This window comes from Salmo trutta, chromosome 33, assembly GCF_901001165.1.
Source record: "Salmo trutta chromosome 33, fSalTru1.1, whole genome shotgun sequence".
Classification (NCBI taxonomy): domain Eukaryota; kingdom Metazoa; phylum Chordata; class Actinopteri; order Salmoniformes; family Salmonidae; genus Salmo; species Salmo trutta.
In genome coordinates, this window is record NC_042989.1 from 32,566,319 (window position 1) to 32,581,885 (window position 15,567).

The window sequence follows — 15,567 nt, forward strand, 5'->3', positions numbered from 1 at the left end:
TGCCATCCCTGCCGACCTCAAAAGGGATATGGTGGTTATGTTGGTGGACACCCAGCTTCCGAGAGACCTCTGGCCCATCAGACGTGTCATTAAAGTTCACCCAAGCGCAGATGGTCATTTGAGGTCTGCCGATGTCAAGATCAAGGACAGAACATACACCCGTCGTGTTGCCCGGTGGGTGGTCCTCCCAGCTCTCCCAGACAGAGAAGATGACGACAGTACGCCTGCCGTAACCCCTCCCAAAAGCCCTTAGCCTTTCTCAGGAGAAAATATATGTCACAATTGGAGGCAGCTGTACAAAAGACTATTGAGAGTAAATATTAGTTCATCAGAAGAGAGCTGTAGCACCGCCCAACATGATGTGGAGCAGAGCATGCTGAGCGATCTTTAACTGAGGAGAAGGAAGTAACTAGAGAAGGTACACAAGCCAAGTGATAAGTTCCAGCCATCACCTGTGATTACCTTTAGTTAGAATTTTTTGTGTTAGGCAAGGCCAGTGTGCGTCCTACAGAAATGTTCATAATTCTTACTATTCATGTGTTTTGGACACACTCTTTTGTTGAGCTAATTAGTGTTTTACCGCGAGCTAGCAACTGTAAGCTTGCTAACTCTGTTGTTTCTGTCATCTCATTTCAGACATTTAGCATTTCAATGTCTAGTCTTATATGCCCTGTAGTTTTATGGATCTATACTGTTTAGATTATGGGTATTTTGTTAGCAATGAGCCTTGTGGATGTAGCTATATACATTCAAGTTCATGCAGTTGTGTGAGGATGCTGCTCGGTAGTGCTGTGTAGTTGCACTTTTCTGATCATTCATTAGTGAAGTCACAGCCCTGTTGTTAGATTGTATTGCCCTGTGCAGCAGATAACCTATTGTAGACATTTTATTTATAGTTTATGTAATTGGAGGTTGTATTAAGCTTATACCTGCCATTTACTATTGTATTTAATTTCCCCCTTTTCAGAACCACACCCACTCTTGATTATCACAATTGTCAAGCCATATGTTGTGCTGTGCTGCGCCGTTACTGCTCTATGTGAATCAACGTCATTAAACTACCTCAACTGGAATCCTACCAGTCTGTCATCTGTGCCCTTACAAGCACCTGGAAGAAAACACATAGTGCTAAGAAAATATACAGTCCAACAGGTCCTCTACTACACAACTACTTAGCATGTTAGCTAACACTTCCCCCAACCCTAACCTTTAACCTAACCCCTAACCTTAACCCTTAACCCCTAACCCCTTAGCCTTGCTAATGTTAGCCACCTAGCTAGAATTCGTAACATATCATACATTTTTCTAATTCGTAACATACAGTTGAAGTTGGATGTTTACATACACCTTAGCCAAATACATTTAAACTCCGTTTTTTACAATTCCTGACATGCAATCCTAATAAAAGTTCCCTGTCTTAGGTCAGTTAGGATCACCACTATATTTTAAGAATGTTAAATATCAGAATAATAGTAAAGAGAATGATTTATTTCAGGTTTTATTTCTTTCATCACATTCCCAGTGGGTCAGAAGTTTACATACACTCAATTAGTATTTGGTAGCATTGCCTTTAAATTGTTTAACTTGAGTCAAACATTTCGGGTAGCCTTCCACAAGCTTCCCACAGTAAGTTGGGTGAATTCTGACCAATTCCTCCTGACAAAGCTGGTGTAACTGAGTCAGGTTTGTAGGCCTTCTTGCTCGCACATGCCTTTTCAGTTCTGCCCACACATTTTCTATAGGATTGAGGTCAAGGCTTTGTGATGGCCACTCCAATACCTTGACATCGTTGTCCTTAAGCCATTTTGCCACAACTTTGGAAGTATGCTTGGGGTCATTGTCCATTTGGAAGACCCATTTGCGACCAAGCTTTAACTTCCTGACTGGTGTCTTGAGATGTTGCTTCAATATATCCACATCATTTTCCAACCTCATGATACCATCTATTTTATGAAATGCACCAATCCCTCCTGCACCAATGCACCCCCACAACATGATGCTGCCACCCCCTGGCTTCACGGTTTGGATGGAGTTCTTCAGCTTGCAAGCATCCCCCTTTTTCCTCCAAACATAACGATGGTCATTACGGCCAAACAGTTCTATTTTTGTTTCATCAGACCAGAGGACATTTCTCCAAAAAGTACAATCTTTGTCCCCATGTGCAGCTGCAAACCGTAGTCTGGATTTTTTATGGCGGTTTTGGAGCAGTGGCTTCTTCCTTGCTGAGCGGCCTTTCAGGTTATGTCGATATAGGTCTTGTTTTACTATAGATGCTTTTGTACCTGTTTCCTCCAGCATCTTCACAAGGTCCTTTGGTGTTGTTCTGGGATTGATTTGCACATTTCGCACCAAAGTACGTTCATCTCTAGGAGACAAAACACGTCTCCATCTTGAACGGTATAACGGCTGCGTGGTCTTATGGTGTTTACACTTGCGTACTATTGTTTGTACAGATAAACGTGATACCTTCAGGCTTTGGTTTAGGTAGTACCTTAAGGCTTAGAAATTGTAGATTTTGTGGAGGTCAACATTTTTTTCTGAGGTCTTGGTTGATTTCTTTTGGTTTATCTTGGCAAAGACATGCTTACTAGTAGGGATGTAAACAAATGTGTGCACAACCTTTTAGAGAAATACGTTTTTTGTGCATATGGAACATTTCTGAGATCGTTAATTTCAGCACATGAAATATGGGACCAACACTTTACATGTTTCGTTTATGTTTTTGTTCAGTATACAATTACATAGATATTACAAAGAAGAAAAAATGTTCAACCTCCAGATGAGTATGAGGTTGGAGTTTAAGTACTATTCTTACAAGCTTGTTTGTCTGTTAGCTTATTCTTTAGATGTTTGGGGCTGCTGTGCAGGCATAATCAAAGTGACACTGGACTAGCGCACTTGCCAGAGTCTTTAGGGTGTCTAAGTTCCCATCCAATTGATGACAGATTTTCATGTGAATATTCTGAAACTATATGTAATTTCAGTTTCTTTAAGAAAAATTTGGCACCGGACATGACAGGGAAGATTTTAATTTACCAGACATTTAAGAAATTTTACAGACATCCATACGCATTCAGAGCCAACCTGGCACAGCCAGCACCATCAATAAACACAGGATGTTGGCCAAATGAGCCACATTTACGTGTCCTTAAAAACAGCATATAACAACTTACAAAAATACTCACTGTTCCTTGTGTTTCAGAGTAGCATATGTAAAACTTTATAACCTATTTGGGGGGGGGGGGGGGGGGGGGCTTTAGGCTACTTTTCTAATGACCTATAGGCTTAGGTGTCCACTGTATGATTGTCACAAACTGGCTCGTAGTCTGTAACAAAAAGGGAGACAACGCAGAGATCAAGGAATAAGAAAAATATATTTATTAACTAAAGTAAACAATATACAATTAACAATGGTGTGTGTAGTCAGTATTCAGTAGGGTAGATGAGTGGTTGTGTGCATAGTGATAATGAGGGGTGTTGAGAGGGACCAAAACAAACAAGCCACAACCAAAAATGCAGTGTGTCTGCGTGGAGAGTCTCCTCAATGAATGGGGGAAAGGTGTATTTATCCCCGGGACACACCCGAGCCCAGGTATCCCATTTCGCTGACGACCCTCCTGGCTTCGCCCACTGACATCCTATTAAGGAAAAGAGCGAAGAGAAAGAATTCAGCAGACAGAGTGGGAGGGTTGTCCCGTCCCCCCCCCATAAAATCGGGGACCACCAAGGACCCTACACCAACCAAACATAAACACAAACAAAATACTGCCCTGGTTAACACTATCCCATGGCCCAGCCAACCTCGTCCTCCCCAGACTTAAGCAACCTTTGCGCACAGGAAGCAACCTTTAAATTAAGAGGAAAGAAGAAAACAAGGACAGCAGCGAAAAGAAAGCAGGAGCTATAGGACAAAACAAAATAAACAGTGGCCAGTCACGTGACTCTTCTAAGGGATGTCACCGTTGTGCATTGATTAGATCGGAGCGGGGCACAGATAACGGGATCACAGGAAAAATGCTGACAGATTTCTTTGTAACATTGTTAGCCGGTGCAGCGACCAAGTCGCCACAGCTCATGGAACGCGTCACAGCGCACGCAGAGAACACCTCTGGGAAACTGTGCGCGCTCATCTGTTCAAACGACGGCTAAGCGGAAACCACTAGATGTGGAGACAATAGGCCAAGTTATTCCCCGAATCAGTCTCAGCAGAGAAGGGTAACACAGACTAACACAAACGACTCAGAGGCACCTGTGTCCCTCAGGATCGTCACTTCTTAACAGAGACAGAAAACCCTCTGTAACGAAAGGTAAACGATCTGGGTCAATTGGGACTTTCACTGCTGGTGAAACGGAGTGATAGGAGTGAACGGATGTGGGACCGGTGCTGCTAATGCTGTAGGTTTAGGTTTAATGTTAGCGCAAGTCCTGAATTTACCCTTAGCCCTGAGAACAGGACATTTGTTTTTCCAATGACCTGAAAAATGACAGTAGTGACACTTGACTGAAGTAAGCTTTACCACAGGAGCCAGGCTCAACCCTAGATGAATGAAGCTCTGCCCGTAAACCAGAGGGTCTCAGTGGGCCAGGCCCAAATCTCTGAACATCCCCACTCACTCCGAATACGGGGCTCTACAAAGCCACTTGTGTGTCAAAACATACTCATCCGCCAAAACCGCAGCTTCGGAGACAGTCTACATTTTTCGATCTTTAATGTACGTGGCTATACGATCAGGGATTGTGTCCTTAAATTGCTCTAGCGTAATCAGATCACACAGCCACTGGAAAGTCATAACCGCAGAGGTGGAACACCAGCATTTAAACTGAAGATAACTCTCCCGCAAACTCAACATGTCTGTTTATCAGACTTTTTTATAGTTCTAAATCGTTGACGTAAGCCTCAGGAACCAATTCATAAATCTGTAACAGCCATTTTAACCTTATCATAGCTGACACTGTCAGATATCAAGGAATAACAAAAATATATTTATAAACTAAAGTAAACTATATACATAGTTTGCATAGATGGTGCCAAAACAAACAAACCACAAAATTCCACAAACAAATATACAATGTCTGCATGGAACGTCCTCAAAGAATGGGGGAAATGTGTATTTATCCCCGGGACACGCACGGGCCCAGGTGTGTCCCATTTCGCTGACGACCCTCCCGGCTCCGCCCACCGACATCCTATTAAGAAAAACAAGAGCAAAGAGAAATAATTAGGCAGACAGAGTGGGAGGGTCGTCACAATATTATTTTAATTTATATATATAAGGAAGATAAACTTAAGCCTAACCCCAGACAGAAAGATGCCGGTGGCATGCTATGACACCGAGATGCATTTCTTGTCAGATGGCTACTGCGTCTGCTATACAGAAAGACTTACAGGAGGGTAATTCGTTAACTTTCAATCAAAATATTTGTACAGGAGTAACTCTGTCAGGTCTGAAAGAGTCTTCCTCACCTCAGGTTCAACTGTCGGAGTCAGTTGGAGAGCCAGGGCGCACTTCCTTCCTATCATAGGCCTGCAGTAAATAAAGCTTAATAGCCACACCATAACAAACATTCACAAATGTTTTTAAAATGTATTATGCCTTAATAATAATAATTATGGTAATATCAAAAGTCAAGCTATTGTTTATAGGGAAAGTATGAGCAGAAGAGTGAATTTAAACCAGAGAAAAAAACCCTACCCTCCCCTGTTCCGCCCCCAAAAAAGACAATCCTCCCCAAAGCAAAAATAAATAAATAAACAAGACACAACCTACCCCTATTTTGGAACACCCATCCCCCTTCATTAAATTTCGAGCTGTCCCTTAGCAGAAGACTTGCTTGTGTCAACAATGGCTTCCCCATGCATTCACTGTCTTTATATTTATGAATATCAATCATACACCCAACATGTTTTCGTCATCAGAATAACGGGAGTCGTATTCGCCATGCTTGTCACCTCCGGTTCATTATGGGATCACATAACATTTTTGGCCGTCATATGTATAGCCTGTATGCAGATATCACCTGCTATCATAACGATGAAGATAGACTATTCTAAAAGCAAAGCATATATTAATCTCTACAACGCTCATTTGATGTTGCAGTAGGCTGACGACAAAACCGATGCGAGTCACTGCCAAGTACTGATGAATGTAATGATTCAATTGAAATCACAGGACAGTACACGTGCCTCTGGTTGAAGAATCCCTGGGATTGAGAAAGTAGTGCTTACTTTGTGGTGTGAATCAGAAAGGATATGTTACAATTCTATGCTATAATCAGTGCACAACTTTGAGATGGTTCAACAGGAAGTCATAAGACACAGATAGAAATCAAAAACTTTATTACAAAAATAAGTTACACTCACCTCCATTTTACAGTATAAAACAATTTATTTGCAGGAATGCAAAAAACGTTGTTGGCCACCAACAATGGTTTAAAACTGCTAACATCTTTTCAAAAGGTGGTTGTAATGATTTTATTGAGAGGGAGTTAACTGTGTACAAAACCGGATGAATAGCTCGGTATCCTTTTTGCTATACATGGAATACAAATCATAGCTGCAGTATCCCTTTGACCACTATGACAACGATCCCCCACCCCCCTGAAAAAGCTACAGGCACACATGCTCACTTTCAGGGCATTATGGAAATTCATTTCAATCAAGTGGCTTGACTAAATAGTAGCTGGCTTAGAGTTAGAGGGGGACCGTTCAAGATTTCACATGATTGGGACATTTCTTTTACACTAAATGGGGGTGTGGGGGTACTGAACATAATTATGTTCTGTTCTCTTTTATCCATTGGAGTGGCAAAGGGACACTGCAGGGCTTTTTCAAAGGCAGTTGATGCCTTCGTTGATGTTCAAGCCTTTACAAAAGTAACATTTTCCAAACTATACAACCAGTAACTACAATAATCTGAATAAGCAAGGCAGCTAATTCAGTTGAAAATAGGATAAAAGCAGGGCTTGTTCAGGCTCATCATATGCAATTATTTTGCATGGCCAGTTTGACTGTTTGCAGTGTCAGAACTGCAACAAATTTACTATATTACATTAAGTACTTTCGGTTGTTCTGCTGCTCTTGTGCATATTTTGTAGGAAACAAGCCCTGCTTTCATCAATATAGTTTCCCTATTTACAGTACAGGCAGGGTAGTTTAATCCTCTGTACTGAGGTAGTTAACCAACCCATTAAAAGACAAGTTCTGAAAAGAACCACTTTCCTGGAATGCCTGACTTATCCATGCCTGGTGGTTACACCCAAAACCTGCAGATGTTCTCTTCAAACATCCAAATCAAACGATTAAGATTAACATGGATATTCCGACAATAAAAATTCCGATTAGCACAAAAATATACAATAGCATCAAGCTCCTTTGAGCCACTTCAAACTAAAACTTAAAAAGTGCAAATTCTTCAATAATTATCTAAAATGGCATTGGGGGGGGAGGGGGGGTGTATCTAAATAATCTGGTGATTGTTTAGGTGGCAGTTTGGGGGAGATGCTTCTGTAAGGCTGGAATATTGGACCATTTCGCTGACTTATCCATCCGTATCCGTTGCCGCTTCTGGTGTAACCCAACACAGTAGGTCAGTCTTCATAGTGACAGGTCAGGATCGGCCTCGAGCCCTTTTCCCTGTTGGCCAAGCAACAGAGACAGAATATAAACATCACTAATGACATTCAATCATCTAACATGATATAATACTAGTTTAGGGTAATCCTAATATATATATGCGGATCTAAATCAACATATATGCTAATCTAAATATGCAGAGGAGCAGACCTTTCAGAGTTGGTGCTCTGAAAGGTGACATCAGTCAAGGCAGTTGCCTTCAAATGTTGAGAATAAGCATACTTGCCCATCAATGGACACAAATCTGAGGAAGTCTTCTAGTCATGTATATAATAACCTAAAATGTCCAAAGTGTCCAATCAGATCTTAGCGGTAAACTATCAGCGTAACCAGAGTTACTCCAGGATAGAATATAAGTATTTCATCATTTGGACATAAAGCTAAATACATTTGCATACATAACATTTTCCAATTTAATGTGAGGGACATCTAGCCCAGCTTTCAAAAGTACAAATAAAAATGAGTCCATCTGTATGACTGATTCCTTACTTTCTATATATAAAAAGGATGCAGGACTGGGTCAATTTATGCCAAATAAGGAAGACAAATGCAGGTTAAAAAATAATAATATTTGTTTAAAAAGGTAATTCAAGTCCTGTCCAAATAGTATGTTTGCATTTAACGTATAGCTGATTGCAAAGATTTGCTTTGACCATTAACACAGCTAGTCCCCATTTACCCAGTGCCCCTTTGGTCCCCTGCACACCTCTGCTTGATCCAGGGCCGCTTCCTCCTCGCTGGGAGAAACCCCCTAGTCTGCCCCTGGGCGTGACGGCTCCACGGCCCCGGGAGGATAGGGCACCACCACCACGGGCTCCGCCTCGGGATCGTCCTCGGCCGGGAGATTGGAAGTCCTCATAGCCGTAGTAGGGGTCTTCATAGCCGCCCCGGTAGTTGTGGTAGTCGTAGCCATAGTAATCGTAATAATCGTCATAGCCGTAGTAGTCAGGGGGGTAGGAATAGCCACCACGTCCTCTGCCTCTTGTGGGAGGTGGCATCTGGGGTGGGCCGTAGTAATAGTAATCGTCATACCTGTGAAGAATGGGTAGGCGAGAGGATATGCACTTGTTTAGTAACCATACAGGACACAAGATAAAATGATCTAGTTAGATCATGTTTTAAACTTCTCTGTTCAATCACTAAAGAGAACTCAATGATGAAAGGCCACCCAACAATGTAACTATAATGAAGGTCTCGAATAACTGCAAATCAATGGTTTGCTTACATTTGTGTTTTAGCCGCTTGCCTTTGGGCTTTGCGTTCTTTCCTCTTCTGATCAGGTGGCTTGGCGAAGACTATTTCAATGTGCTCTCCCTCCAGGTCTTTCCCATTCAGGTCGGCCAAGGCCTGTCAAGATGCAAGTTTAATAACTATTCCAAAAATTTGCCATTTTTACCACAATTTCGTGATTCTCTCGTTAGAGACATATAAAGACTCCAGCCTGTACCTTGACTGCTCCGTCTCTCTCCTCAAAGTGGATAAAGGCATAGTCTTTCAGCTTCTTCACCCGCTCTAACTTGCCAAACTGACTGAAGGCCTTTTCAAGTATTTCCTCCGTTACAGTACTCGCAAGGTTCCGAACAAACAGCACTTTCACCTGGGAGGGGAAAAGTAGTAGCGGGTTATCAATCCCGTAAATCTGTTTCTGGCTCGCTCAGACACGGGTGGTTACCTCTATTCTTACTCCTTGGTCAACAGCCTCCAACACAAATCAGTGTTATTCTACAAGTTTATGGATAGACAGAACAAAGAACAAATCACAATTTATTCACAGGCAAAATGAGCCATGTTATCTTTGCTCCCCATACCTTGGCCATGACTTCAGGATCAGGGTCTTCTATGGGGTCGGCCCACTCCACAGTCACCACATTCCCCCACACCTTGACCTTGCCACTCATTAGCCTGCGGCGGGCCTGAGCGGCAGTTTTGTGGTCTTCGTATTCCAAGAAGCAAAAGCCTCTGTTCTTTTTCTTGTCATCTGGCTGATGGTACAGTATGACATCATTAAGACCCTCTGTTGAAAGAGGGGCAGAAGGGGAAAGGCATAAAGGGTATCCTATCTGAACAGTGACCAGTTCACCAGACAGCTCGCTCTAGCTCCATATGCAATGCCAAGTACTCTGAGTACCTTACTGAAATACATACAACAGTTGGCACCAGAACAGAATATTTCACATTCAAGACTTTATGCAATCAAGGAATGTTCCCTTCGGTTTACTCAAAACATTTAGTGTCTCCTTTATTTGACACAGCTGTTCTCTTTGGACATCAGTCTCGAGAGACCGTTGATTTGTGCCCAGTTAAGTATCCAGTCAGATCTTAGCGGTAAACTATCAGCGTAACCAGAGTTACTCCAGGGTAGAATATATGCATTTCATCATTTGGACACAGAACCATCACATTGGGAATTAACTATCAAATGACAAAATATAGCCCAGCTTTACATAGCATACCTCACATAACCCTCAACAGACTAAATTCAATCTAACACACTACAGCAGGCATGGCAATCCTGGAGGGCCAAAGCACTGTTTTTCCATCCTCTTCTAATCAGGGACAGATTCAGACCTGGGACACCAGGTGAGTGCAATTAACTGCCAGGTAGAAACAAAAAACAGAGGTGTTTTGGCCCTCCAGGACCAGGATTGGGCAGCCCTGCTCTAGTGCATTCAGTAATCGTAAGGCAACGTCTACAGACGGTTGTCAAAGTTACTGCCAAGGAAACGATCACTTTTGCAAAGACAACATGACTGGCCCATCAAAATGTCCAGAGGATCATTCAACCTTACCTGTGACTTTAGCAAACTCTTCCACAATCTGATCTTTTGTTTTACTCTTGGGGATGGAACCAACGAACAGTCTATTATTGGCCACGGAGATGCACACGCCAATATGTTTGCCGGGTCGAATTTCATTGTTGTTACACTGTGGGGAAAGGGTAAGAGAGTTCATGACATGTCATGGTTAGGTGGGCTTAAATTCTCCATTCCTACTGTTCTGTTAGGAGAGAAGTTTACCACAAGTGTTTCATACCAGCTTGACAGCCTCCTGCGCCGCCTCTTTAGTGCAGAAAGTGACAAAGGCGTAACCTCTGTTGAGGCCACTGAGTGGATCCATCATTAGACGCAGGTCCCAAATGGGCCCGGCTTTCTCAAACAGAGGTACCAGCTCATCCTCAAATAGATCTCTGGGGATCTTGCCAACAAAAATCTGAGATGAAAGCAAAATGGAGGTTATCTTGGTGTGAAAGGATCATTGTTAAAATAAATCTCCAAAATACAGAATTAATGTGTGTCCAGTCAGATCTTAGCGGTAAACCATCAGTGCAACCAAAGTCACTCCAGGAAAAAGTACATGATTTCATCATTTGGACAAAGAATGCGGAAACACCATCCACACGGACGACAATTATTACACACTAATCAAACACTATGTAATTATTGTAGAGACATACCTCTGTACCGATCGTGGGCTGTGCCCCTGAGTGATCCGACTCCGGAGGGGGGCCTCCATACTTCCGCTGACCTGTTGTCACGTCAAGCGTGTAGCCAGTTCTCTCCAGCAGGGCCTGTTCATTTAAATAACATAATTCAGGTCAAACACCTTTCAGAGAACAACTGCACATCATAAAACAATGATAACTTTATAAAATCTCTACGATAGCTTATATCAACATTTACATTACATTTAAGTCATTTAGCAGACGCTCTTATCCAGAGCGACTTACAAATTGGTGCATTCACCTTATGATATCCAGTGGAGCAACCACTTTACAATAGTGCATCTAAATATTTTAAGGGGGGGGGGGGGGATAGAAGGATTACTTTATGCTATCTTAGGTATTCCTTAAAGAGGTGGGGTTTCAGGTGTTTCCGGAAGGTGGTGATTGACTCGAGAATGTTTGTTAAAACCGTACTTTGATTTTGGCCTCATCTGGTCCTTTGCTGGAGTCTGAGACTTTGGTCCCCTGTTTCTCCCTCTGTCTGTATGTCTTCATAACTCCACAAAGAAAGGCACTTTTGTTCTGTTGGGTAAATTAAAAAATAATAATAATCAATACATATACTTAATAGCAGTGTTGCCCAACCCTGGTCCTCAAGTACCCACAACAGTACACATTTTCATTGTAGCCCCGGACAAACACACCTCATTTAGCTCATTCAGGGCTTGATGATTCGTTGAGAAGTTGAATCAGGTGTGCTACTTCAGGGTTACAATAAAAATGTGTACTGTTGGGGGTACTCAAGGACCAGGGTTGGGAAACACTGCTTTAGAAGGTGAACTGGTAGCATTTAATTTAAAGACGCACAGTGCAGTCTAATCATTTACATTTGAGTCATTTAGCAGACGATCTTATCCAGAGCGACACAGTAGTGAGCATACATCTTCATACTAATCATGCAGCTGACCCAACTTCTACTACGCCGTCCCCCTCCATATATACCTGGACATGTGAGAGGTCGCTGTCCTTGAACTGCAACAGAACTTGCAGAGCACCTTCTTCGTTGAACTCTTTCAGAGCCTCGATCGCTCTATCATCTAAGTCACTGTGAGATACTAAACCTGAGGAGAAACACCAGAAAACATCCGTTACTAGCAGGAACAGAACTACGGGATATCTTCTCAAACGGATCTAGCCACAACGCATGTTTGGAGGTATCAAAGTTCTTATTTTTGTGGCAATACCTTTGTTGGGGATCTCTTAAATTTGAATAATGCAGTCATACTTCAGATAATGTCCGAATTTTTTTTGACAAAGTACATTGAGTAACAGCGCCTTCAACCTTTGCAGAACTAATCACAACAGATGTGATGTAACAGTCCTCTGCACTGTGCGCTCCTAATGAGCTTGTCCACATTCTGCTCTTGGAAGACCCATCACCTGTCCCAGCCACCGACAGCTGCTGCCATTGTTCCTGCATGCGCCCATCTGGCTGAATTCTCTGCCTGAGACTGTACAGAGAGACCTCCGCCGAACTGTGGCCTAACTCGCCGCTCATCTGTGCTGATATACTTGAATTCTTAAACACAACACTGGCCGTGTCGCCAGTGGTCTCTGCCCAGATGCACCTCTAAGACAATGGAAATGTAGACATGACATTTATTTCCAACCGATATTGGTGGTGTCTAAATTCTCTTTTTTCATAACACTGCAGTACCCATTTTGGTAGGAAACCACAAAAAGTTGCTTGAGGATCCCAATTCCCACATTCAAAATGTAATGTAATACATGACAGCACATGCAATAGCAAAAATTAAAATTATGTATACAAATATGCTGGGTATTCAATGTGCCTTACCTGCTATGTAAATTTCATCTAGTTTTTCAGCAACTTTCTGTGGTAAACCAGCTTCTAATAAAGTCTGGAAGTGTTCAGAATGGGTAACTGCAGCAGTGGTATCCATTGGTTCTTCTGGACCATTTCCATTAATATGTTCTGTGGCCATGTCTCCAGAAATCTGTGCAAATGTAATGAGCCAAATTAATGCTGGGTCAAGTGCAAGGCTGTTGAGAGCTTTTGGGGGATGTCATGTGCAACAGGCACACGTGGGTCCATGTGGTCCCTTACAGTGTAATCAGGTCACATTTTAATTACAATATTTGATTTTGCATGTCTATCAAATTTGATAATCCTGACACTTATAAATACCAATGATTTTTAACTGAATACGTTAATTTCATTTCCATTTGTGAGGACAGTTAGCTAGGCTACATGGTCAAATGTGTGTACACGCAATTACACATTTCCCGCCTTCGACTGGGTTTGAAGAACACATTTGCACAACACGCTAGCTAACATTTACAAGGGCTTGGCCTGATTGCTAAATAATAAATTAGTCTACTGATTGCCGACTTCAGCACTAGCTAACTAACGTTATAGTTGATACACGTGTTCCTTCGGCTGAGAGCAACTACCACCAGTTTCCGGTAGCTAGCAAGCCGGTCAACAAGCATGTGTACAGGAGTATACTACGTGGTCGACTAACTATTAACAATGGTTATAACAAATACGTTGTCTCAAGCCACTGACACTATTAACTAGTAAGCAAACTTAGCGAGCGTAAATGTAAGTCAAATTGAACTCCCGTTATTTCAGTTCATGCCAAGTCTTCATTGCAGCCAATATCTAACTAATCCATTTAGCTGGGTTGCTAAGTAGTTACCTAGATCAACCAATAACGCATAGCTAGCATTGTGGCCTAACGGTATCCAAATACTGTATATAGCCCAACAACTTAACGTTAGCTAGCCAACCAACGTTAGCTAAATAATAGCATGCGGTACTAGCTAGCTAATGATAGTCCTCACGCTGTCAAGTCGCAATAACACACCTTAGTAGCTATGCATGCCAGTTTGCTACGTTGGCGGGATGATATGAAATGTTTTATTAGCCAACATTGGTTAGCTAAAGAACTAGCTCACGAGTTGCATGAAAACTATGGCAGAAGGCAATCCTCTTGAAGTTTGCACGCTCACGCGTTGCTGATAGCTCCTTGGCTGGCTGGGTTAGCTAACTAGCCCGTTGACAATGAACATGTGTCATTCCTGATCTGTCAGAATTAGCTCACTTGGCTAAATTCGCTATCTAGTAACATTAAAACCATGATAGCTCATATGTAACTTGCTGGTTGACATAATTTGGCTCGAATTTCATAGGTTGATGTTACCAGCATCTTTGGTTTAACAGAGGCCTTCTTGTAGTCATGCTAGCTAGCTTCGTGGTTTGTCAACGTGCCGCCACATAGGGAGAGTCCATTTTCAAAAAGCCGGTCTGTAGAACCCGTCCCAACCACCAGTTTCCACATTGTTTGAAACACCACAAGCCCACAGACTTTAGCTATATATTGTACTATGATCACGTGACCAGTTAGTAGTATTCATCATACCTGCCGATGGATCACCAACTTGTATGGTGTTGATTGTTTCGGAAGGAAAATGTGAGAATTAAAAGAGGAAAAAGTGTTAAACTCCCGGCACTGGTCCGGCTCCACTCATTCACTCTTGAGGATGTAAAATGGCTGCCACGTTCACGCGGTTTCCACTAGTTACCACAGCCACAAAGTAAAAAAAAAAAGGCTTTCGTAAACATGAATTAAAACAAAAAAAGATTTTGGGCTTTAATTTAAGGTTAGGGTTAGACATCCGGTTAGCACTGAGGTTAGGTTTAGGTTCCAAATAACATGTTAAGAAGATAAATTATAGAACAAGGCGGGGTTTACGACTTTGTGGCAGTGGTAACTAGTGACGACCCGTTCACGCCGCGAGTTGTCTCATCGATGGGGTTTCTTAGACACCCATGCACGGGCTTGCCTAGTGGAGTGGCAGATGATCAAGGTTTTGTATGGAAGGCCATTCCCGCCACGATTTTTTTATAACATCGATAGCTACTGTCTAAACATTGACATACTAACTAAAAATGTCGAGATAGTTTCTTCATTTGTAGCATTATGTGGCCATTTCCATCTATCAACACAGCAGGGCTGCCAGCAAACGAGCTGGCATATGCCCCAACACTTTGGATTCAGTTTAATACAAAATATTGACAAACGTTGATTAAAGGGACAAACGACTGTTGAGACTGATTTGCCACATGATTTGTCAACTCGTGCACAATTAATCTGTGTTTCAGTCAACTAGTCTACTGAGAACAATCAAAGCTGCAGGTAGGCATGAAAAGCCTTGGCGCTCCGATAGCCTCTGCCCAGGGTAAACAAAGCGGTAACATATTTACAGCCTAAAATCGGCCCATTTATTTGTGTTAAGAGAAAATGTTAATGTGATGAAATTTGGTTTTGTATTCAAATGTATCAATCCGGGGCCTAGTGTTTAGAGCGTTGGGCTAGTAACCGAAAGGTTGCTGGATCGAATCCCCAAGCTGACAAGGTAAACATCTGTCGTTCTGCCCCTGAACAAGGCAGTTAACCCACTGTTC

The 15,567-nt window shown here is 42.3% G+C and overlaps 1 protein-coding gene across 4 annotated transcripts; it reads right to left on the reverse strand.

The window, feature by feature from the left end:
• Window positions 1-6,320: 6,320 nt before the first annotated feature.
• On the reverse strand, window positions 6,321-14,669 carry LOC115172843 (heterogeneous nuclear ribonucleoprotein Q). 4 transcript variants are annotated; one of them, XM_029730644.1, is made up of 12 exons: window positions 14,522-14,669; window positions 12,934-13,093; window positions 12,078-12,196; window positions 11,550-11,657; window positions 11,088-11,201; window positions 10,667-10,843; window positions 10,423-10,558; window positions 9,442-9,647; window positions 9,081-9,230; window positions 8,859-8,980; window positions 8,313-8,665; window positions 6,321-7,633 (listed from the first exon to the last, which is right to left on the reverse strand). In XM_029730644.1, the coding sequence occupies exons 2-12, from the start codon at window positions 13,079-13,081 to the stop codon at window positions 7,608-7,610; spliced, it is 1,659 nt and encodes a 552-aa protein (XP_029586504.1). In that variant the 5' UTR covers window positions 13,082-13,093; window positions 14,522-14,669; the 3' UTR covers window positions 6,321-7,607. The 4 variants fall into 4 exon arrangements, with proteins under 4 accessions (XP_029586504.1, XP_029586502.1, XP_029586505.1 ...); XM_029730642.1 differs by lacking the exon at window positions 14,522-14,669 and adding an exon at window positions 14,303-14,420; XM_029730645.1 differs by lacking the exon at window positions 14,522-14,669 and adding an exon at window positions 14,303-14,414 and having other exon boundaries at window positions 8,340-8,665.
• Between the last annotated feature and the right edge of the window lie 898 nt (window positions 14,670-15,567).